Source organism: Megascapheus bottae, chromosome 4, assembly GCF_031878675.1.
Source record: "Megascapheus bottae isolate mThoBot1 chromosome 4, mThoBot2.hap1, whole genome shotgun sequence".
Taxonomy (NCBI): Eukaryota; Metazoa; Chordata; class Mammalia; order Rodentia; family Geomyidae; genus Megascapheus; species Megascapheus bottae.
Genome location: NC_143512.1, coordinates 10771585 through 10797494, shown reverse-complemented (window position 1 = coordinate 10797494; position 25910 = coordinate 10771585). Strand labels below are relative to the sequence as shown.

General features: G+C 41.5%; 1 protein-coding gene across 6 annotated transcripts in view; it reads left to right on the top strand.

Annotated features, from left to right (window-relative positions):
* Positions 1 to 435: 435 nt before the first annotated feature.
* Arhgap26 (Rho GTPase activating protein 26) overlaps positions 436 to 25910 on the top strand; it is a 457842-nt gene continuing 432367 nt past the window's right edge. For 3 of the 6 annotated variants that reach the window (XM_090331305.1, XM_090331303.1, XM_090331306.1), the window contains exon 1: positions 438 to 731. In XM_090331305.1, coding sequence (XP_090187431.1) covers positions 578 to 731 — 154 coding nt within the window. In that variant the 5' untranslated portion in view covers positions 438 to 577. Of the gene's footprint in view, positions 732 to 25910 lie in introns of all 6 variants that reach the window. The other 3 variants (XM_090331301.1, XM_090331304.1, XM_090331302.1) reach the window with 2 other exon arrangements.

Here is a 25910-nt window from a genome sequence, read left to right as displayed (position 1 = left end):
AGGCAGGGGCGGGGCTTGCTCTGCAGATCTAGGCGGTGGCGTGGGTTCCGCCCACTCTCCTAGGCCCCGCCTCCGAGCTTATCTGATTGGGTCAAATCCGCGGAAAGGCCGGGCGGCCCCGGGCGGCCCCGGGGGTCGGGCTGAGGAGAGCTCGCTGATTGGTCCATCAGGGATTAGGTCATTGCTAGCAGGTTCGAACGGCTGGGACGCCGGCGGGGCTGCCGAGGCTGCTGTGAGAGGGCGCTCGCGGCTGTCGGAGAGCGAGCCAGCTAAGGAGGCGGAGAGGTGGCCGCGCTCTCGTTCTCGCTCGACCGTCCACTCGCTCGCTTCCCGGCGCCGTTGCGGGCCCGCCGCTGCCCTTCCTGCTGGCCCGCCTCGGCGTGGCCGGCCGTGGGAGCATCGCCTCATCGACCTCTCTCCCGGCTGGGTCCGGGAGTCCTCCGCGCCCGCGGACCCCGCGCGCTGGGCGAGCCGGCGCCACACCTGTGGAGCCGGCGGCCGTCGAGGGTGCCGGCCGGGGTCCTGCGGCGTGCGAGCCCCGGGGAGGCGCGGCCCCTGGCTGGGCGCCGCGAGCAGCATGGGGCTTCCCGCGCTCGAGTTCAGCGACTGCTGCCTCGACAGCCCTCACTTCCGAGAGACGCTCAAGTCGCACGAAGCGGAGCTGGACAAGACCAACAAATTCATCAAGGAGCTCATCAAGGACGGGAAGTCACTCATCAGCGCGCTCAAGAGTGAGTGCCGGGGCCGCGGCCCCGGGGGCGGGAGGGCTGCGGGCTCGGCCGCTCGGCCGCCGCCGTGGTCCGCGCGCGGCGGGGTCTCGACCCCCGCGAACTGACGGAACGGTGTCGGTGCTTCCCGGAGGCAGGAAGGACCTGTGAAATGGTCTAGCGGCAGCCGCGCCTGGCGAGGCGGGCGTCCGGCCGCCAGCCCCTCGGCTCTCGGGGATGGCTGCGTGGGGGTGGGGCTGCCCGCGCGCGGGTGATGCTGTGGGCACACAGGTGTCCTCGGGCTCGGACCGCGCTGCCCCGCCCGCCGCTCGGCCTGCTGGACAACCCATTCCATCCACGATTCGGCTCCCTTAGGAGACGATTTGCTCATGCCCCGGGAGGGGGGCTGGGGCTCGAGTCGTGGGAACGGAGCCACGGCCAGGGGGACGCTGCCTGCTTCCTCCCACTCCCCTCCCCCGGGAAAAGGCGGGTTATGATGACTTTGCTGCTCCGCAGCTCCAGCCTGCCTTACGAGGGCGGCTGGGTTCTGGGGGGAGGGGGGATGCTTGGTTAACTCGCGATCCCTTGCAGTATTGACAGATAATACCCCGCAGACCTAGAGTGCAGGTTCTGATCCTTCGCAGAAGGTGACGGGTAGAGTATTGCACCACAGTGTTCCTTTACTCTAAACTGTGGGCGAGGGTTTAAAAATAGCACGAGCATATCCATCTCTCTTCCTCTCCTGCGTTCCACTTTTTACCTCTCTTGTTATTGAAAAAAACTGAAAAGGTCTGAGAAAGAATGACCTCAGTTCTCTTCCAGAGAGGAGAAACTGAAACTCCTTTAAAAGATTCCCTGACCTTTGGAAAACCGAGTTTGCTCTTGTCCCCCGTCTTAAAAAAAGGGGGGGGGAGGGTAAAATAAAATTTGCATGTGGCTTGTCTTTAGCAAGATTAGTGTCTCATTTTGGCCATGTTGGAATACTTTAGGAATGAACAGTGTTTCTTGGGCCTTTTTCGGTCCTACTCTCGGAATTAGTTCAATCCAGTTTTGCATATCGAGAATCAGAAGCAAAGGGAATACAGAGTGGAAAGAATTATGGTTTACTCTACCTCTATCTCTGTGATAGGTTTCCTATGAGTGCTCATCTTTAAGCTATGGTTGTCTTAGCTGAGTAGGTTCCAGCTGTGAGAATTGTCCCCAGGCTTCTTTAAAAGTGGTGAGATATCATTTGGTGAGACTGTTACTTCTAAAAATGAAGACTGAGACAATGGAATGCCGGGACAGGGACAGTGAGTGCCAGTTTTTTTTAAGGGAAGTGAGCTATAAGACTGTGGTGTTGAGACTTTCCAGGGACAGAATCTCTGCAGGAGGTCAGGGTCACACAGTGTAGAAGTAGCTATTTCTTCTGTCAGTAATTAGGGCCATCTTGGTTGTAGGTTTGAGCTAAGTTAGGGTCTACTTATAAGTTGTGTTCAGGAATTTTGGTTGAGGCTTAGACCTACTGTCTTCAGTCTGTTTATCCATCCATCCATGAATGAATGACAAGGGCTCTGTATGTAGCCCAGGCTGGAATTAAGCCTATGACATTCCTCTTGCTGCCACCTTCCAAATGAAGAATTGTAGGCCGGCTCTACTGTACCCAATTTCAGGCTAGCCTTAATTGGTCTTCTGCTTTACTGAGTAAACATATAGAATGCCTTCTGTGTGGTGGGTACTGCACAGGTCATTGAACTTGTGGCAGTGACATTCTGACTCTGTGGCTACAGAGGCATATTATTTCATGCCAAATAGTTCTTCATCCATGAGCTATCTCATGTGCCTTTATTTTCAAAATGAGAAACCAAGGCTTGGGGGAAAGCACTACCCAGGAGTCTATAGCTTAGCAGCTGAGCTAGACTCTGCATGTTGCTGTTGTTTGGGTAGGCAATCATTTGTTAGATAGAAAGAAGCATCATAATGGTGGGACCAAAGGGTTAGCCTGCCTAATGTAATTTGGGGTTGCAATTGATGGGGTATTCTGGTCTATCTGCCTCTTAGCCTCCTGCAAGCATTTGCCAATACTAGTAACAACTAGTGGCCCATGTGATGTATGTAACTGTGTAACTACTTTTTGTGTGCATGACTGTGTATGCCAGTCCTGGGGCTTGAACTCTGGGCCTGGGCACTGTCTCTGAGCTTCTTTGGTCCTAAGCTAATGCCAGTGCTCTACTATCTGAGCTATAGTTCACTTCTGGCTTTTTTTGGTGTTTAATTGGAGATGAGGCTCCCAGACTTACTTGACTTGGCTGGCTTCAGACCCCTATCCTCAGACCAGCCTCCTGACTAGCTAGGATTATAGGCATGAGTTACTGGCATTAGGCTGTACTTGATCTCTTTTATTTTATTTTATTTTTTTATTGTAATTAGTAAAAGGGTTACATGATATTTGCCAGATAGAAGGTGCATTAATTCACATACATTGATACCCTTTCACATGTCTTGTTACCCATTTCCCTCCCCCCCACACCCCCCACCCGTCTTGGTTTTCCCCCCTTCCCTATCAAATTTCAAATATCCAAATACAAATAAATTCAATATATCAGATAACAAAGTGAGATACTATACCAATATGAGATAACCAAGGGACAGCAAAGGAGATGAGAGACTGTACTTGATCTCTTAAAGAAGGCAGAGTAAATTGTTCTTTAGCAGATTTCTGGCATTCTCTATGGGAAGTTTGCTGCATTGTGACCTACCATATCGATTCCTATGGATTATTTTTCTTCTATCTTTATCACTACTGTAAATGAAAAGCCAGGGGTTTTCCAGTATAGCACAAAAATAAATACATAATTATGTATAATTATACAAGTAACACTGGTTTTGTGGTTTCATCTCATGACCATATTTTACTTTATAGCTATTTTATAACTAGCACTTGCGGATCTTTAGATTTAGATTGCTTTTGTGTTGTATAAGAGATGATAAAATTGGCCTTTAGGGATCTCCAAAGTAACTTTATGAATGAGAAAAATAAGGAGCAGAGAGGTCAGTAACTTGCCTGAGGGGACACAGCAATTAAGGGAATTTAGACACAAATTGTGGAATTTAAAAGGCTTTGCACTTAACCCTGGAGCCGCCTTGTCATCTAGGTTGGCCTAAATCAAAGGGTCTCCTATATTTGTCTTTTAAAACCCTCTGTGTGTGATAAAAGTTCTGAACTTCATAAAAATGAACCTTGAACTCTCATTCTGGGCCTTAGTCCTCTGGTATGGGCACACAGATGAAAAGCAACACAATAATTTGGGAGATAATTTGCCTTTAGAGAAAGTTCTTGTCTGATTTGGAATTGAGCTGTGACAACTCTCAGTAAATTGTTTCTGGTGCTGATTTGCCTTGGCTCTGATTTGTGATTCTGGTGGGAACTCACTCCCGGGATTCTTTCCTTTGACCTGATTAATCATGATTTCAATGTCTATGTTTTAAGCCTTGCATTTTTTTTTTCATCTGTAGAGGTAAGAGAGGAAGAAACATTTTTAGGATTTCCTGAATTTGAATCTTGCCAACTCTATAGTGTACTAGTTGCTTGTATCTGGGAACAGTTCTAAGCCTGAGGCTAGTATTCATTTTACTCATTGTGACATAATCGTCACACCATCTCCTAAGACCATGAGGACTGATAGAAGAAGTTCATTTAGTAAAGAAAGCCATTAAAGCCAAGTGTGGTGATATACTAGGGATGCTAAGACAGGAACATTGCAAGTTTGAAGACAGTATGGGCTGCATGGTGAGACCCTGCTTGAGAGAAAGAATGTGAGATAGAGAGAAGAGGGGAAAAGCACTTAGCTTGAGGTCCGGTAAATAGCACTGTTCACCTCACTGTAGCTATTACCATCTTCTGGTGTTGAGAATTTTCAAGACTTGGATAAAGTCATTAAGAGTAGAAGTGCATGCTTTGCTTTGGACACATGGAGTTATTCTTTTGGTTCCTCATACTAGTTGATGGTAACATACACAGTTGTGTATTAGCCACTGATGGGCAGATACCTGCTAATAGTGTTGGTGTCAAGTTGTGATTTTTGCCAGAAAAGCTCCACAGAAACTAAATCTCTTAACATCTCTTCTGTCCCCAGTAATATTCTGACAGCTTAATTTTCCCTAGATAGATACACTTTCCCCTCAGAGGCTGGGCTGGCTTCCTCCCTTGTCTTGTGGATAAGCTTGCAGAATGCATTGGATTTCATGTGTGGTTCTCCTGTGGACTCAGTGGTAAGCCAAATGTGGTTTCATAGAAAATCATAGTGGATTAGGCTGTTGGTTTCAGGGGGGTGTAGGTCTCAACTGTGTTTCTTCCTTCCCATGGTAGCAGTTGATTTGTGGACTTTTTGCTGGGTAGGACCTCTACATGTGGAGAAAAGGATACCCATAGTCTGATAACTTAGAGAGGGTAGAGCAGAAATACAGTTTTTTCTCATATTTTTATTGTAATTAATAGAAGGGTTACAGTTATATTTGCCAGATAGAAGGTGCATTATTTCACATACATTGGTACCCCTTCTCATGTTTTTAAGATACCAGCCTCAGTGAGATACATTTACATTACCATCCAGTTCATTTGGTTAGGCATTTAATTCAATGCTTAGTTCATTCCTGTAATTACATATTCATCATTATAATCAATCTTAGAACATTTGTGCCACCTCAGAAGAACCTGTACTCATTGGCAGTCATTTCCCCCTCTTCCACTAGTGAATATTCTATGTCTCTGGATTTGCCTATTTTGGACATTCAAAGTACAATTCTGATCATCTTGGTGATGGTAACCAACCTGAGGCACAAAGTTCATGATCTGAATTTCAATTAGAAAAACCATGAGTGAATTACCTGTTCTCCTGTACAACAAAGGGGGTTAAACAGTAGTGGAGGCCCCAAGATTGAACTGTGCTAAGGAAACCTGGATGTATCCTTGTATCTTCATTCCACGAGAAGGTGGGGACTCATCCTAGCTCATGCTACTTCGATTGCTGCAGAGGGGACAACTAAAATAAGAGTAAGAATCAAGTCTCTTGGCTGAGTTTTCAGTTAAGTGAAGGTGGGGAGTATAACACTGAGTAAAACCATACTTTTTGGTTGCTATCCTGTTGGGCTACATTTGTTTTTCCTAAAAGAAATGAATATATTTATTTTTCTTAGTTAAACCTGTACTTTCAGTGAGCCTTTGGGGATGATGTGCTTTTACTGTTGCATTCTGAGGTTAGTGATTTGGGATCTCTGTCTTTTCTCTTGGGTCACATTCACAAGGTAATTGAATGAGTAAGTAGGTAGCCTAATAAGAAGACCGGCATCAGTCTAGCTTTTCAGGAGGCTGAGATCTAAGTATTGTAGTTCAGTGCTAGCCCAGGCAGGATGAGACTCTTATCTCTCATTAGCCACAAGAAAACTTCAATTAGTGCTGTGGGTCAAAGTGCTAGCGCTCTAGCCTTGAGTGCAAAAGCTCAGGGACAGTCCCAGGCCCTGAGTTCAAGCCCTGCAACCAACAACAACAAAAAGGAATACCAGAATCTTCCATTTAGTATGTGTCAGGTCTTATGGTAGGCATGAGACTTTGTTCTGTTACTTCATAATGCCACCCTTTGTGTGAATATTGTTGCCACTTGTCTACTGGGGACTGGCTCCAAGACCACCCTCAGTAAAATCTTCGGATGTTCAAGCCCCTCAGATATAGTAGCATAGTATTTGCACATAATCTACATACATAGTTTAATGCTTCCAGATAATACTGATAATACCCAATACACTGTGCAAATAATGTACTGCATTGTTCAGAGAATAATGATAAGGGAAAATACAGATACAGGATCTCCCCCCCCCCCCAAATATCTCTCGTCCTGCTTGGTTAAATGCCATGCTGTAAATCTGCAGATATGTGTGGGCTGGCTATACTTTCCCTTTTTGTATTTCTGGTATTAGTTGTCTAAAGTCACACAGCCAGAAAGTTGTGCAATTAAAATTTGAATGCTGTAATAGGCTACAGGTTCTCCTCTTGACATCACCTTTCAGTGTCCTCAGCAAAGATGCTGGTGGTGAAGATGCACATTTCTCCTAGAAAGGAGAAACAAGCAGAAAGTGCTAGATTAGGTGAGTATATTGTGCTAGACTCTAGAGCCCTTGATAGCAAAGGTTAGCTAATGTTTTGTCTTGTGCTTTGAAGTTTTGTAGTTTTCTTACCTTCATAGGTTTAAGGGACCCCTGAAGACTAAGGGACAATGAAGGTGGCTAGTCTTGGCTTTGCAAGAAATAATGCTTTGCAAAGAGCACTGAATGATTATTAGTGATTTTTTTTTTTTTTTTTTTTTTGTGGATCATGGGACTTGAGCTCGACCTGTGTGTTGTCCCTGAGCTCTTCAGCTCAAGGCTACTTCCCTACCCTTGGGCCAGCCTCCACTTCCCATTTTCTAGGGGTTAATTGGAGATAAGAGTCTCAGGTCCTTTTGTGCCTGGGCTGGCTTTGAACCTTGATCTTCAGATCTCAGCCTCCTAAGTGGCTAGGATTATAGACGTGAGCCACTGCGCCCAGCTATGTTCACTTTTAACTGGGTGCAATAGAGCCTTGATGCCTTGAACATGGAGGCCAAAATATGTTCCTTGTCAGACTCAGTGAAGCAAATGGTTTGTCCTTGGTGCCTATTAAAGTAAGAGTTTAAAAAAAAAAACCAACAACAAAAAAAAACGCTAGCTTGGTGCAGTGCTATATGTTTTTCCTCACAGCTATGAAAGACGCTTCAGTTGGGAAAACCATCATTCTAGGTCAGTCTTGCTGAACATGTTTACCAAAGGAACCTCATCTTAATTAAAAAAAAAAGATGGGCATAGTTGGGTGTGCACTTGTCATCCCAACTATGATCAGAAATATAAATAGGAGTATCACTTTCCAGGCCCAACCAGACATACCTCCCACCAAAAAAACTATGAGACTCCATTTCAGAATTAACAAGATTAAAAAGGCTGAAAGTTGAGACTCAAGTGGTAAAGTACCTGCTTAGCGAATATGAAGCCCTGCCTGAGTTCAAACCTCAGTATTTCAAGAAAGATTCAAGGGCTGTTGGCTCCTAGCTATTCAGGAGGCCAAGATCTGAGGATCATAGTTCAAAGGTAGCTTGGGCAGAAAAGTCTATGGGACTCCCCCCCCACTCCTGGTCCCGGTTTTGGGGTTTGAATTCTGGGCCTGGGCACTGTCCCTGAGCTCTTTTGCTCAAGTCCACTGCCCTACCCCTTGAGCCACAGCACTACTTCTGGTTTTTTGGTGGATAATTGGAGATGAGTCTCATGGACTTTAGTGCCGAGGCTGGCTTTGAACAGTGATCTCAGATCTCAGCCTCCTGAGTGGCTAGCATTACAGATGTGACCTACCACAATGGGCTCCATGGGATTTTTTTTTGCCAGTTCTGGGGCTTGGACTCAGGGTCTGAGCACTGTCCTTGGGCTTTCTCAAGGCTAGAACTCTACCACTTGAGCCACAGCACTATTCCAGCTTTTTCTATGTATGTGGTACCAAGGAATCAACCCAGGGATTTGTGCATGCTAGGCAAGTACTCTACCACTAGGCCAAACTCCCGGCCCCATGGGATTCTTATCTCCAATTAAGCAGGCCCCCATAAAACAAAACAAAACAAAACACCACACACAAAAACCTGGAAGAGGAGTTGTGGCTCGAGTGGATGGATGCTATCTTTGAGCAAAAAATGCTTAGGGATAATGCCCAGACCCTAATTCCAAACCTCAGGATGGTGACCCTGCCCCCCATATACAGAAAGAATGAATGAATGCAAGCAGACTTCTAAGTGCTGGGTGCCTTAAAGCTTGTCACTTTTTTCATACAGCTTTTAGATTTAATTTAGACTTTTAGCTTTTATGTAGCAATGCAGTGATCCTTTTTGAATGGCATAAACTTGAAAGATGTTCCATATCAGCTTGCTTTGTGATACAGAATTCTAATGAAGCAAATGGATATTGAGTTAGATAGCAAAGACATTTTCGTAGTTCCATGGGTTTCTTTAGCATCTTGTGAATAAAAGGAAAAAGAGGTTTTTCCTAATTATTTATAAATGGTGCTAATTTGCAACACTGGCATTTGGAGTATTACTCATACAAATATAAACAATAGCAAATTAAATCCAAACAAGATTTTGTAGTTTTTATATAGCATTGGCTTAAAAAGAATCTCTATACTTTCTCCACACTCAGTTGCACTGAATAAATTGATTGCAGTCTATAGTTTTCAACCTACGGACTATGGGACTAGGACCCTTTCTCCACTTTATAAATAATTAGTACATTTTATTTTCTTTTTAAAATTTTCTTATTTTTGTAGAACAGTTTTAGGTTCTTGTAATAATTGAGGGGCAAGTGTATAAAGTTCCCACATAGGCCTACATGATTATTCCTATTCTTATTTTTATCACTTTTTTCTACTTTTAACATCTTTCACAATCTGGGTACATTTACTCATTGTAGTTGAATATTTGGTATTCTTTTTGTGTGTGTGTTCTGGATTTAACTCTGGATTTAGACTTGCACATGGGAAATAGACACTGTATATACCTCTTGAGCTATATCCTAGTCCCTGATACAGCATATTACACTAGGATTTAACTCTTGGTGATATATGCCTTATGGATTTTGATAAATGTACAATGGCATGTATCTACATTATAGTATTATACAAAATACGTTCACTGTCCTAAAAATGCTCTATGTTCGTCCTATTTCCTTTCTCTCCCCCATCTTTTAGTCACTAGTTACTTATTTCCTACTGTCTCCCAAGCTTTATGTTTTTTACTTTATTTATTATTGTAATGTATAGAGGGGTTACAGTTACATTTGCAAGTTGGTAGGTTCAAGCTTTATCTTTTATCAGCAGTCATGTTGCTTTTTCAGATGGGCCTTTTCATTTATTAATGTGCACTTAAGTTCCCTCAATGTCTTTCATGGCTTGGTAGCTCACTTCATTTTACTATTGGATACCATTCCATTATGTGAACATCCCAAAGTTAGTTCATTTATCTATTGAAGGACATCTTGGTTGCTTTCAAGTTTTGGCATTTTGAGTAAAGCAGATAGAAACATTTGTGTGCAGTTGTGTGTGTGGATGTATTTTCAACTTATGTGGGTAAATCCTGGGGTTGGGATTATTACAACATATGGGAAAAGTATGTTTAGCCAAGTTTTATAAGGAACCAGACCATCTTTCAAAGTGGCCATGCCATTTTGAAACACCCCTGCCCACCCTACTAATAAGTGAGAGTGCTGGTTAATCCATACTTACTGGCATAATATAGATTTTGACTATTTTAATGACATAATTGTTGAATGTCTTTTTACATGCTTATTTGCTCTCTGTATATCTTCTTTGTGAAAGGTATCTGTTCAGATCTTTTGTCCATTTTTAAATTTGGTCACTTTTTTGATCAAAATAAAGGACACAAAATAGACTATTTTAACAACTTTTGAATTCTTTTGTAAGCTCCAATAACCTTAAGCTTTTAGTAATCTTTATTCTGTATTTATGAATTTGCTTGATTTAGGCCTCTTAGGAAATGGAATCATATAGTATTTGTCTCTGGCATCTGGCTTACTTTACTTAGTAAAATGTTTTCAGAGTTGTATGTGTTATAGCATCTACTACAACTTATTTTTATGGAAGAATACTGCATTGCTAAATCTATTTACTAATAGTTATCACCGAGACTATTCCTTTTAAAAATCATAAAAAAGATTGATCAGTAACACTTGCAATTGACATACCAGTTTATCATGTGTGTCTCTCCTGTGAATATTATAGTTACATTTATTTATTCCTTTTAGAGTACTTATTAATTTTAATTCAGCATGTTTTGGGGAAGTAGCTTTTTTGCCCAAAGCCTTGTTGGTTGTAATTCACATATGATAGTATTTTCCCATTTTAAGTCTACACTCCAGTGGTTTATGTTTTCAGAATTATGCCTCTTCATCTCAATCTAGTTGGGAAACATTTTTATCAACTGAGAAGCTTCCTCACTTCAGTTTGTAGGTGCTCTCCATTCTCACTTTGTGCCTCAGACAACTACTAATCCATTTTTTTCTGTCTTTATAGATTTGTCTTTTCTGAAAACATAATGAAAATTAAACGATACACTATGTGGTCTGTAATCTCTTTAGCTATAATGATGCTCTTGAGGGTCATCCATCTTGTAGTATGGATTAGAATTTTTTTTCCTTTAATTGTAGAGGAATATTCTATTATGAGAAAATCATTCTCCAACTGATAGATTTTGGATTTTGGCTCTTTTTTTGTTTTTTGCTTTCTTTTCTTTTTTCTTTCTTTCTTTTTTTTTTGTTTTGCTTTCTTTCCCCCCCCCCACCCCCAGTCCTGAGGGGCCAGGGCACTGTCCTTGGACACTTTTTTGCTCAAGGCTAGCACTCTGCCACTTGAACCACACACCACCACTTCTGTTTTTTTCTGTGTATGTGGTTCTGGGGAATTGAACTGAAGGCTTTGTGCACACCACTGCTAGGCTACTCTCCTGGCCAGGCTCTTTTTTTTTTTTTCCCTTCGTTTTTGATAGTTTTGGAGTTTCAACTCAGGGCTTCATACTTGCATGGCTAGTACACTATGACTGAGTTATTTTTCACCAGTTAATTTTAGGACAGGGTCTTACTTCCAACCCTCTCACATACATGAGCCTTGATCTGCCTACTTTTAGGCTTCCATGGTCACTGAGATCACAGGTAAGCACTGTATCCAACTTTCTTTCCATGGAGTTGGAGTCTGTGGATTTGTATGCCCAGGCTAGTCTGGCACAGTAGTATATCCTATCTTAGCCTCTCATGGGGCTTGGGATGACATGCATGCCACTGAACCCAGCTGTGGATTAAGAAAGGGATCTCAAAATTTTCTGCCCAGGTAGGCACTGAGCTGTGATCCTCCAAATTTCAGGCTTTCCAAATAGCTAGGATCTCAGGCATGAGCTAGCTTAGTTGTTTTAAATAGTTCTGCTGTGAATATTTGCATACACACCTTTGTGTGGGTGTTTTTACTTCTTAGGAGTAAAACTGCTGAGTTATATGGGAAATGTGGCTTACATTTTTATTTTAACTGAGGTATCAGTGAAACTTCTGTTAACTTTTAAAGCCTGCCAAACTGTTTTGCACAGCAGAAACATCATTTTATATATCCATAGGCAATGTATTCAGAGTCCAATTTCTCCATGGTCTCACCAACACTTGTTATTACCTCTCTTTTTTTTTTAACTGTATTTTTTTTTTTTTTTGTCTTTTTTGGCACTGGGGATCCAACCCAGGATGTTGCACTTGCTAGGCAAGCGCTTTGCCACTGAGCTACATCCCAGCCCCCATTACCTCTCTTTTTGATTGTAGTCAGGTAGAGGAGGTTAAGTGGTGTCTCATTTGTGTGTGCATTTTCATTTCCCTGATGACAAATGATGTTTGAGCACTTATTTCTACATTTGCCGTTTATTCACAACTTTTTTGCTGAAATGTGTAATCAGATATTACTCGTTTCCCTGTAAAACTTTTGATGGGTAAGTAATTAGCACTCAATATATTTTTTCCACTTGCTCTCTGCTGGGGACTTGTTTCCATTTGCTCTAGCTTCAGATGTGTTTGACAGATCAGTTTCAAGACCTCAGAATTTAGGAAAGTGGTTTTTACAAGGCTGAGGGGGTTTTAGTCTAGTTAGTCCAATCATCCTCTCTGAGCAGATCTCATAAGGAGGACTTCCTAACTCTGGTCACAACCCCCTGTAGTTGACAAAATTAGAATAGCCAGAGGAGCATGGTGATGGCCTCTGGGCTATTGGAGAAAACAACTCCCAAAGGGAATTTTTGTTATCCTATCAAGGCTACGCATTTCTGAAAGTTAGTCAAGGGAAGTTTGTTAGTGTGGTGTTAACAGTCAAAGTGGTCTTTGTAGATTGCAGTTAATGATTTACCAGTATATTTCAGTTGGTATCTTTTTTTTTTTTGCCAATGAAGAAGGCTTTCTTGCAACAGCTATAGAACCATGTTGCTCTCCAGAGCTCTAGAATACAATAAAAGCTTCTTGGGTGGAGATAGAAAGCTCAGAAATCATGTAGAAGACCAGGGTGGCACATACATGGAGTATTGATAGGCCAGTTGTGGCTGGAGCACAGTGATCACTGATGACCAGAACAGTCCAGGGACCACGCCATAAGGATCTTGAGTTCTAGAAAGGACTTTAGGTCTCATTCTAAGTGTAATAGACAGGCTATGAAAATTGTGATTCAGATCTGTGTTGTGCTTCAGAAAGATCGTGAAGGCAGCTGGTGAAAAATAGGTGTAGTAGGAGGCAAAGAAACCAGTTGGGAAGGCTGGCATAATAAAGGAATTGAGAGGTAAAGGTACCTTGGGCCAGGATGACAACATTAGATATTATGTTCAGAGTCTGGGTTGCTTTAGAGGTGTAGCCTGATGAGACTATGAGAGAAAAGAGAGAAGTCAAAAGTGATGCAAATGTCTTTGGTCTGATCATTCGCTGGGAAGTGGATGAAATTAGAGCGAATCATGTTGAGTGAAATATAAGTGAAGACCAAAGGAACAAAAGGCACATGGATATGGATATTAGATTCAAACAGTACAAGAGCGATGACTCAATATTTGGGTACCCAAGGTTATGGACATGATCTTGGAGATATAAACATAACTACATAGGCATAAAAATATATGATGGGATATATACTCTACAGACATAATGTTCTATAGATTGATATATAGACATAATGTTGTATTATATAGATTGATATGTATCTATGATATACAAACCCTCAGCTTAATTTTGTTTCTAAAATCTATGTGTGAGTGATTGTATATAGAGAATTCCTTCTTGAATACTTGTTTGTTAAACATGACATTTGAAATATGATGTAAAAATCAATGTTAATAAAATGTTTAAAAAATGTCTTTGGCCTGAGTTTTTGTAAATGATGGTACACTTTTCTGAAGGAGAAATTTGGGGGAGATTAGGTTTAGGAAGAGAGTAAAAGAATAAGTTAATCTTATAGCACAAAGAAAATGGAAATGGCACAGATGATCTGTGAGAATATTCTCATAAAGGAATCAAAAAATATAAAGGAGGGTATAAAGTACTCTCTCTTTCTCTCTCTGTCTCTCTTTGTCTTGTTGTGTAGGGGTGGAACCTAGGGCATTGCATATGATAAGCTCATACTTTACCCCTGAGATGTTCCCCCAACTTCAACATTCTCTATTCTTTTTTTTTTTTAGCTGACAGCTTCCTTTATTAGTACTAAGATTTTTTTTTGACAAATTTTAAGTCCAATGTGATAACATTCTCTATTCTAAGTGTCTTAATAGATCTTTTCTTTCTTATCCTTTCTCTGTGACATTTTTATAAATGGGATTACATTATAAGAATTGTTTCATGTTCCTGGTTAATATTATGTGTTAGAGTTCTTTTGTGCCCTTCAAAGCTGCGTTCTGCTTCCTTGCATACTGCAAGTTGAATGTTACATTCTTTCTGATCATTTCCTAGGATTCTGATATATTAGTGTACCATAGTTTCTTTACCTGGGCTTCTAATGAAGGATATTAGGATTGTCTTAGGTTTTGATTTTGTTTGTTTTTACTTGAAGATATTAAAAAATATTGTAAAGGTGATATACAGAGGGGTTACCTTTATATAGGTAAGGTCATAAGTCATAAGTTCACAGTGTTATCCCTTTCCTCATTTTCATCTGTTTTTCCCCCTGCCACTCCTGCAAGTGGTAAAGTTCATTTCCAACATAGAGTTTCATTGTTGCATTGGTTCACCTTTTGTCCTACCATTTATGTGATTCCCCTTCCCTTCCACAAATGAGATAAACTTATATATGAGACAAAGAGTACAGAAATCAAAACAGTATTAGGGAATAAACTAAAGGAACAATTTTTTTTTAAAAAGAGGAAGAAAAAAGAAATAACTGCAAAAAGAACACAAAGAAAAAAAACTTGCTTCCATTTCTTGGAGTTCACTTAGATGAGCATCATTTTTATATCGTCATATTCTCATAGCTATTGAACTATTGTGATCCTTTGTTAAGAATATCCGAGATATATTCTATTTATTACAAATGAGAGAAATAATGCAGCCTGTATTTCTGTGGGTCCAGCTTGCTTCAATTATTTTAATTCTTTCCAAGTTTTTCCATTTCCTTATGAATGGGAAAATGCCATTCCTTCTTGATGGAAGCATAGAATTCCATTGTGTGTGTGTGTGTGTGTGTGTGTGTGTGTGTGTGTGTGTGTGTGTGTATATATATATATATATATGTATTACATTTTCTTGATCCATTGATCTACTGAGGGGCATCTGGGTTGGTTCCATATCTCAGCTATGGTAAATAATGTTGCAGTGAATGAGATTGTGCTGTAGCTTTAGTTTGGCCATGTGTGAAGTGCCAGGAGTGGGATTTTTGGGTCATAGGGGAGCTTTATGTTTAGTCTTTTGACCCGAAAAGTACTTCAGTGATCTTGCACACTGGCCTTTGAGCATGGGTCCCAGTATACCCATTACATAGATTTCCAAGTGTGTTTACAAGTTCTTTGGCATCATTGTTTAGATCCTTTACATCCCTACAGCTAGGTGATTCTGGGGCTCCTTTGAGTGTGTTTGATTTTTACTGAAGTTTAATCTTTTGTTTCAATTGGAAGCATAGTGAACATGATTCATACTGAATCTGAGTGAACCATGAGGTACTAAAAAATTTGTGTGTATGTGTGTGCATGTATGTGTGTGCATGCGTGCGTGCGTATTTATGTGTGTGTGTGAGACTGAGAGATATGTCCTTATTAGCCTTGGGCCTGTCTGATATACCTTCTGAGCTTAATGTTTTTATAGGTAAATGGGAGATAATCACAGCTTTGTCCATATTTAAGTTTATTCTAAACTCAAATGTCATGGAACCAGAAGGAAATTCTGTTTGTTAGGGTGAGAACAGGAGCATTTGTGGCTAGAAAAAATATTTACAGATTAGAGTCACTAGGGTTTACCCATTTTTAATACAACCCAGAATGGAGAAAGAGAGGAAATAGTAAGGAAAACAGCTTGGCAATGTGGGCCAGAAGCTGTCACGGCATGTTTATGTCTGGCTCATTTCACCTTAGTTGGAAAGCACAGAGTAAGTCAAAGGGTTAGCTTGGAGACTGGGCACTTTGCAGCTATATTTAGAAAGAAGAGATTCCTGGGGTTGGGGATGTGCATGTGTTTTTTTTTTTTTTTTTTTTTTTTGGCCAGATGGACAAAGGTTTGAGATTTGAGAATAGAGGACCAAAATCATTAACTAGCTGGCTTTTCTGGGCCAAGCCAGTAGCTACATTTCCATTCTTGAAGCTATCATACAGGAAAAGCCAAAATAAACCCTTCTGGTGATGGTTTGTAAAGACATCACAGGTATGTTTCAAAGCTCGTGTGATCTTGCTGTCAGGTCTGCTTTTAGGTTTACTCCAAGCTAATTGGAACCCTTTGGAAATCTGAACTGGCTCCTCCTGTGAGACTGTAGATAGATTTCCAGGCACACTGAATGAACTTGGATGGTTTCTGTGCCAAGGACACTGTCAGGCAGATAGAACCAAAACTGCAACAAATTTCTGACTGCATATGTCATCAGATGTGAACAATGGCCATTAGAGGAGCAAATACAATTCAAAAGGTATCTTTAATTTGTGTTTCTTTTTGAAGTACTGATCTAAGGAGGACAGTCTCTTGCCTTTGGTGATGGTAGCTCATGACAGTAGCCAGTAGGCATGGAAGCTTCCCTGTGGGCAGTGGAGTTCCAGGGAACCAGGGAGGGGGCAGAGTGTTTGGTTGTATATCATTCTATGACTGCCTTTCCTTTAGAGCTTAGCACAAGCCCTGATGTAGGACAGGTTCCTGCTCTGTGTTCTATGACAGCTCCTGTTGGGGCAGTCAGTTATTTTGGTCAGATTTCTGAGATTGGAGCAGGCACAAACCCTTTTCTGAGTGTGTTCACCATCTTAGGAGGAGTCAAATAAGATACAGGTAGTCACAACACCCAGGCAAGGGTCTTGGGGAACTAAGCAGAGAACTTTGGGAGGTGATACTCCTTATAATCAGTCATTTTGTAGGTCACTTCTGTTATTTCTGCTCACCTTCACAATTGTTTATTAACTTTGAAAAGGTGTACTTACAGAACTAGAGGCAAGGCTCAGATGATAAGGGCAGCCATAAATAAAAAGAGTTGAGTGAGGGTGAGAGGTGCTGATTTCAGTTCCCATTATTGGAACAAACAAAAACATCAGGTCAACCAACCAACCAAATAACTCCCAAACAAAAAAGATATACTTATTTCCAAAAAAAGTTTATAGCATTGAGAACTACAAGTTTGGTATGCTTACTTAGTTTTTTCCTCTAAAATATGTTGAAATAATCGTTACATTATAATCATTAAATTGCAAAGTACTTGTACTTATAGTACTTACATTAATTCTGTAGTTCACCAGTAATATGAAAACCACTCTGTATAACACTGTCTTAAGATAGACTGAAGAGATAGACTATCTGGCTACGCTGCGTAGGTAAAGGGGAGGGAGACAGTGATATAGAAATTTAGTGCAGGTATATTGGGAAGGTGGTGACTCTGTGTCTGGGTTATGGAGAGTGGCAGGGAGTGCAATTTCCTGAAAGTTTGCTATATAAAATTGATGGGATCAGAATTTTCATATAGGGAGTAGAATGCAGTGACCTCCATGACATTTTGTAGAGGGATTGTGTTGGTGTGAATGAAGACAACCCTCAACAGCATTTTCTGAGGACTTAGGAGAGGGAAGAATTAGTTTGTTCCCAGAGTTTCTTTCATAGTTTTTTTTTGCAGACTGGCGGAACTGCATGCCAGAGAGGAAGATTTGAGATATGGGATGGGAATTTAGAATTGAAATTTGTTCCTGCAGAATTGTACTGTGGGACCTAAGGTATGCAAGTGGAGTCATACCGTAAGGTGGTGGAAAGTACAGGTCTGATGCTCTGGAGAGATAAAGGATAAGGGAGCTATGAGTGTGAGTCGGGGTCTCCCCAGGTAGCATTTGAATGAGTGAATCTGTAAGGGGTAGACCTAGGCAGAGGTTTTCAGTCTTAGCTGTTCATTGGAACCACCTGAGGAACTTAGTATGTACTTCCAGAGATGTGTGGAATTGTAAGAACTCCCCAGGAGACTCTAATGGGCAGGAGAGATGGGGAACCATGCCCATTCAAAGCAGAAAATGGAGCCAGAAACCATAGGGAAAATCAGCAGATGGCACTGGGGACAGAAGAGTTGGAGAAAATATGAGCTGACAATGAAGGATTTTGCTCTGGCCAGTTTGGGTGAGATGTCTCCAGTGACCTTTGAGTCTAACTTGTGGAGGAGATTGAAGAAAGCAGCTTAAGTGCAGGCATGGATATTGTATATCTATTGTGAAGAACAGATGAGATTTGTAAGCATACTAAGTAGTGTAAGCATGCACTTGGTATGTGCCTTCTGATTGGAAGCTGTCATTATTTTTATTACCAGATTGCTCTTTCTAAGGAGAGGCTCTATGGATTCAGCTAGAAATGATTGTATCTGCTTGAGTTGCAACCCATGATATTGCTCCCAAGTAATTAACTTGACTATTTTTCTTGAAGAAGTTCTTAAAAGTAAGTATGTATAAGAGTTTCTGTAATGACAGATTACTTGGTACCTTCTAGAAGATTCTGATACATGAGCTCTGGGACAAGTGTAGAAATCTACATTTCTCACAGCACACCCCTTTTCTCTCTCAGTGATTTGCATGGACAGAGTCTGCTTCCCGCCCCCTTTCCCTCTCTCCCCCCCCCTCTTCCCCTCCCTCTCTCTCCCTTTCTCTTCTCTCCTCTCTCCTTCTCTCCTCTCCCCCTCCCCCTCCCCTCCCTTTCCCCTTCTTTCCCCACCCCTCCCCTCCCCTCCCCACTTCTCCCCTCCCCTCCTCTTTTTTCCTCCTCTCCTCTCCCCTCCTCACTTCCTTAGACCACACATGAAGCTTGACTAGGCCAGAAGACATTCTATATAAACCTGGTTCTCAAATACTTTACTCCACTAATGTGTACAGTCAAGCTGTCCAGCCTCACATTGTGATGTCTCAGGTAACTGATGGTACATGCATTACTGCAGGTCAAGGAATGATAAGAGGATTTCAGAAATGTAGAAGTTCCAGAGAGTTAAGAACATTTCAACTTGTGTGATATTATTATGCCTGGGATCCAGTTGTCCCAGGAGCTAAGGCTCTGAACCAGCCCAATACCCTCTCTAGTTGTGGTGGGGGTGGAGAACTTCTAAAAGGAAACTTTATGCTCCTGTGCAATCACAGGACAGGAAGTTTTCCCACAGTGAGCACTAGAGGTTTTTGTCAGGGTTAAAGTCATTTGTGGTCAAAGCCTATAATTATGTAGCACATTTTTTTCTTTAGAAACATTTTGAAAGTATAATGAACTGGCTGAGTTTAGAGAGGATGTGTATGTGTGTGTGTGGGGGGGGTGGGTGGGTAGGGAAGGGGCAATTCTGGTTGATAGCTCTGGAGTGTGAGGTGCCCCAAACCCAGTTAGGCCACTCATTTGGCCAGCTCTGTCCTCAGATGCTTATCTTTGCTCTAATCTCCTGGTTCTCAGTCTTCTGGGTAACTGAGCAGACCATAGCTGCCACTGGTGAGACCCCAGCATGTTATCCCCAGAGACCAATGTTGCTTTGGCCCTGTCATTTGCTTAGGAGATGATTGTGCTGCTGTTCCAAATACAGGTTTTTTGCTTTGGTATCTGAATAGTCTTAGAGGTTCTGACACAAACTCTACTCTGGGTGGCTTATCCAGCAGCTCATTAGCCACATGTTTCCTGCTGTGGACATTATGGCTTTGTGAGAGCTGGAGGCTAGGCAGGCACTGGGGACAGTCTTCTAGCGTCTTCAGGCCTCGGTTTCTAGCTGCTTCTGCTTCATTCATCCTCAGCTACATGCACATCTGTCTGTCTTTGACAAAGCTGTCCTGAACACAGTGTGCAAGGACAGCAAGCTTCCACCTTGCCAGCCAGCCCCATTCAGAGCAGCAAGTTGATTCTCTCTGGAAAGGTGTTCTGTTGCCTTGTTATATAGCCAGCATGCTTCTAATAACTTCCTCAGCTGGGAAGCTGTGCTCCGTGGCATAGGAAATTGGAGTGGAGCTGACAGCTTTTGGCTTCATTGTCTTTTGAGAGATGAGTTTGGCTTATTTCTCAACTTCCCCATCTCTTTTGGCCAACCTCACTTCAAATCATCACAGTACCACAGGGCTGAGAGTTTTATGCTTGAAGCAGCATTGAATTCATGCATGCAGAAAATCATGAGCCAATGACATTTAACCAGTTTAGGCTGGAAACCTGGCTCAAGAGGTGGAGCATCTACCCAGCAAGTGTGAGGCCTTGACGTTAGTACCATCAATCAAAAATAAAAAGTTTACTTATTTTTACAAGTCTGCGTTCTGAATGTTGAGATCTGTTCCATACACTCCAGACTGAGTTTCTTTAAGAAAGGAAATTGAGGGGCTTAAGTGAGTCACTACCTACCTAGAAATCATAAAGTCTTGAGTTCAAATTCAGGTACCGTAAATTAAAAACAAACAACAAAATAAAAGCAAATTGAGGGGCCGGGAGTTTGGCCTAGTGGTTAAAGTGCTTGCCTACCCTGCACAAAGACCCAGGTTCAATTCCTTGGTACCACATACATAGAAAAAACCCGAAGTGGTGCTAAGGCTCAAGTGGTAGAGCTCCATCCTTGAGATAGTCCAAGGACGGTGCTCAGGCCCTGAGCTCAAGCCCAGGACTGGCACAAAAAACAACAACAATAACAATAACAACAACGAAACAAAAAAGAAATTGAAGTGTTTCTTGATGAGTACTTTACAGAAGAAATGAAATGTGAGGGTGGAGAAGAATGGTTCATCTCTCTTTTGTGTGCCCTCACAGACAGATTACTGAGATCCCCAAAGAGGAAAGATGGGGGAGGGAGACAGATGGTGGACAGAGGCTTTGGAGATCCTTTTTTTGGGTTAAAAAACATGCTTTTATTGAGATACAATTTATTTATCACATGACTCACCCATTTATAGCACACAATTCAATTGTTTTAAAGTATATTTATCGAAATTTGCATCCAACTTCCCAAATAATTTTTTATAACATTTTCATTCCGTAAAGCATGATTTGTCATCTCTCTTGTTTCTTCAGCCCTAGACAACCCCCTTTAGGATTTTTAACCCTTGGCTTTAAGTGTAATGCTGTCTGGTCTGCCTTGTCTTTTGACTTTCTTCCAGTACATACAGTTTACAGCTCCATGCTGTGACTGTAGTGCCAGGTGGCTCTGTTCTTGCTCTTCAGATTGTAATGCCACAGGCCTTTCTCACACTCACTGCTGAGAATACCTGCATCATGCTGGTTAGCTCCTCTTTTGTTCTGTCATCTCTGCCCAGGTGCTGAGCTTGTGTTGGAGTTGGCTGAATGGGAAGAGCCAAGATTCATGAGTGCATCATTTTGTGGAGCACTGGAGAGAACTATTTTGTATGTGTGGTGCTGAGAATTGAGTCCCCGGTCCCATGCTCTGGAGTCAAGTGAGCTATACTTTTAAACATGAGGAACTTTTGTCTTTACTAAGGAAAAAAAATTCCCCTATTACAGGTATTCTTCAGCTATTTTGGAGTTATGTTCCAGGGACCCCTGCAGTAGGTGAAAATTTGTGGCATATCAGCGTTAGGTTCACTTTTTGCTACTTCACAGATTTTTCACCTATCACAAGGATCTCTGGAATATAACTTTGGCAACAGATCACTATTTATGTGTTTTGTTTTGTTTTAAAACTGTGATAGAGTGAAGTCTCAATAGGTGAACTGAAATATGGTGAAGGACAACTGTAACCACTTGGAGCTGTTGATTAAGCCTGTGGGTTTAATCTTACCCTCTGGGCTAAGATGACAATGGTATGTCTGGATCTTACCATGGAAGACTCTCTTCCTCACCAAGGATCTTGTGTTACTTTGTGACATTCTAGCCCAAGTATAGAGAATGCTTTCTGTCCTCAAAAAGCATATTTGCTTTTCCCCTTGATTTGCATCTCCTTTTCCCCTTCCCTCTCTCTACTCTTTTACTTACCAACTCCCTTCTGCACCCTCAGCTTGAAAGGAGGAAAAAGGCATCCTGAATATGAGGAACACAAAACATTTCGTGTGTTTGAGGGACCTGAAGCAGTTTTGGGAGATAGTAATAACTGTAGCTAAAGAGATTCCTAGATTTGAGGTTGCTGTGACTGTAGAACCCAGAAGTGTGGGCCTCAGTTGGCCTATTTTAGACACTGTCTAGGGCTCCTTTCTTATGTTATGTTCCAGAGGAGCAAGAGCCTCTCAGAACCAGGGTGAGTACAGAATGTCCGGCTCTCTGGGTACCTGCTCTGATGGGAACATTTAGACGCTTATTTTTGCCACCCTAGTGGGACCTAGCACTAAGGTTCCCTTAAAAAAATCATTCAACTGGAACAATGGTGTTAAAAATCATCTTGAACAAAGTAGGTCAATAATTTATATTTCAAGAAGAAAGTTTGGGGACATGGAATGAGAACGTATTATTTGGGTTAGTTGAACAGCTTCATATACAATTACGTATTTATAACGCCACTTAGGGACCAAGTAACCTATTTGAGATAGGTTAGTGTGCCATCTAGAATCTCTAGGACATATGGCTGTGAGTGCTGGGTGAATGCTGTGGCTGCCAGTAGGACAATTACAAAGCACAACAGTATGGTAGCAGCCTGTTCCTTCTGCTGCCTACCTTCCTATCATTCTTGTGTTCTCCCAGCTTTCTCTTCACATAGGTCATTAAAAAACAATCTAAAACCTATATTTTTTCTGATTATATAGGTAAAACATGTGCTTCAGAAAAATTTATAAATCACTCAATAGTCTATTATCACATTTCCATGTCATTAGCTGCTCTCTGGGATGATTTTTAATGGCTACATGATATTTCAGGGATGCTATGTCAAGATTTTTAGATTATGGCCTGTTTGGATAGTTCCTTCCTAGCTTTCATTTTTCATGATTATGAACCAGTCTACAATGAATATCCTAATAAATATTCTGTCTTGTGTCTCCTTAAGATACATTTACATAGATCACTCTTACCTTTATGTTTCTTTCCATGTTCTTAAGATTCAACTCCTATTTGTTCCTTCTGTCCTCCATTCTTTCTCCCTTTTGGGTGTTGATTGAGGAGGACCTTCGGGACAAAGAGATCTTTAGAGTGCCACAGAACAAATAGTCCCACACGTTGAAAGCATGATGTAAAATTTATGGTTTATAATACTAGTAATGACCTATCTGCCATCATTTAAAGAGTTACTATGTATACAATTTTATATTGCGTTTTTTTTTCTGGTGGTACTGGTGTTGAACTTAGGACCTCATCATTGCTCAGTGGGCACTTTACTACTTGAGCCATACCTCCAGACTCTTCGGCTTCTGTTATTTTGTGGTTAGGGTCTCATGTTTCTTCCCTGGGCTCTCCTGGACTGCATTCCTTCTATTTATATTCCCTACATAGCTGGGATGACAGGTGTATACTATCATGTCATGCTGTTGTTTGAGATGGGGGTCACAGTAATTTTGGTATAAAGCTTCCTCATTTCTGCCCTCTAACTGCACCTAGCATTTTCCCCTCCAAGTGCTGGGGACCAAACCCAGGGCCCAGCATTTGCTAGTGTTGTACCACTGACTTATATAGACAAGTGTTATACCACTGTTATATACCTAGCCCAGACTTTATTTAACCAAACCTTTATGGCAATCTTAGGTCATATGTCCTATTATAACCTCATTTAGACTAGTAGACTGCTAACAAACAGATATTAAGTAACTCCTACAGCTTTAAAGTGCCATTGTCAGGATAGGAACCATGCATTGTGTAATGCCAGTTTTTTGCTCTTAGCCTACTGATTATGTAAATTTAGCCCAGACCCTTAAATTTTGTTTCCCCCTTTATGAAATGGGAATAATAGTTATTACTTGAATGCTTTGTGTTTGCAGGAGGTGGTATGTCCAAAGTGCCTGGTGCAGAATCACAGCAACAATTGCTATTTTACTTTTAACTTTTGTCAGACATGAGTTTTATTTATTTATTTTCGTGCTACTGGGGTTTTAACTTTGGACCTTTCATCTGTTATACAGATGCTCTATCACTTGATCCATATCTCCAAGTCTTGTTATTTTGGTTTCCTTTTCAGATATGGTCTCATATTTTTCCTTGAGTTTGGTCTTGGATGGGAGTTCTCCTACCTCTGCTTCACTCTAATTGGGATTATAGGTGTGAACTAACATGTCCAGTTTGCCTTCAGTGGTAGGACCTTGCTAACTTTTGCCCAGATTGGCCTCTAAGCCACTATCTTCCCATCTCTGCTTCTCAAATAACTGGATTATAGGTCTGCACCAACATACCCACCTAAAACATTGTCTTTGGGTCATTTCTTCATCGGACTCTGACTGCCTCATTCGAGATGAATACTTGTATGAAGAATTACCTCTTGAAATTAAGTTGTACCTTGTACACTGATCAGTATTACATTGAATTTAATCTACAAATCTTCCCCCCCCAACTAGAGGAATTAGTGCATACTAGAAAAGCATTCTACAACTTCAGCCATACTTCCAGTTCCTTTTGTGTTTTGAGACAAGGTCTTACTAACTTTTCTTGAGTTGGCCTTGAACTTGTGGTTTATTTTTTCTGCTTTAGAGTCATGAGAAGCTGGGATTATAGGCATGTACTACTTCTCTTGGCCATATGTGTTGGTTTCAGACATGTCTAGTCCTAATATTCTTCAACTTCAAGGTGGTTTGAGATGCTGATTTCTCAAAAATCATTCTACACAGCATGTCTGAGTGCTTTCCGTTTCACTCCCACATCTCATGGTGACCCAGAGATGGTGATCATCAACCTCTTAGGTGGGTGGTTACTGTTCCTAGCAGTACCTCTCTGAGTCCTACATGTCATACATGTAATTGGTGGTAGTGGTGGAGGGACAGTGCCCCACATCCTCTGGTGAAGAATTGTTCCCATTCCCACACTCAGGAGTCTTATCTTCCCTTCCTCATCTCAATTCTCATTCTCAGAAACACTAGGGTGTTTCTGAAGAAAAGCACATAGACACATCCAACATAAAGGGAACTCATATCGCCTTATAACTCCAAATTTTCAAAGCCATTTTAGTTGTAACAGCCCTCTTGGGAAGCTAATTGCTTTGGAAAAGAATACAGCATTATGGAATAATAGAATATTTTGTTTCTTTTAAGTAGAAGTTAAGGTCTTCCTTAACCTAGTGAATAAATATTATTCCATCTCTATATTGGGCATAGTTGTAGGTTTGGGGAATTGTGAATAAGGCATAGTTCCAGCCTTGTAGAGCCTGTATTTTTGTGGGTGGATAGATGAAGGCAGTAAACAAACATAGAGGATGCTTTCAGATAGTGCCCTACCATGATGGCAATACAATTGGAAGGAGAATCACAGGTGGTAGAGGGGAGGCATCTTCAGATTCTGGAAATGTATCTGAAGAGCAGAATGACCTTGTGTTCATGGTCACCTGCATCCAGTGTCTTGTTAAACATTAAGCCTCTTCTAAAAGACCCTGGTGGAGCATTGTTTTTTTCCTTTTGTATTTTTCCTATACTCTCAGGCATAGCCAGTCTGATCTGAACCACCCCAAACCTTAGTGATGCTGTTACAATTAAATTGACAGTTCCCTCGTCAATATCAAATTTTTCAGTGGCTTTCTGTGTCATTCATGGTAGTTTTAAATCCTTACTAGCTTCTCTACTGTTATAGACAGTCAGGCTCCTGCCTGCCTTGCCAACTGCCTCTCTGGTCACAAATTTAATCCTACCTAAGTAGGGGGCTGAAAATATGAAGATTGTAGTTTTACGTCAGCCTAGGCAGAAAAGCTCCCCAGACAACTCTTCAAGGGATAGCTGGACACAGTGGTAAGCACTTGTTATTTCAACCTCCGTGGAAGGCTGAAATTGGAGGATGATAGTTCCTGATCTGCCCTGGTAGAAGTCTATAAGACTCCATCTTTTTTCCTTTTTTTGCCAGCCCTGGGCTCAGGGCCTGAGCATTGTCTTTGGGCTTTCTCAAAGC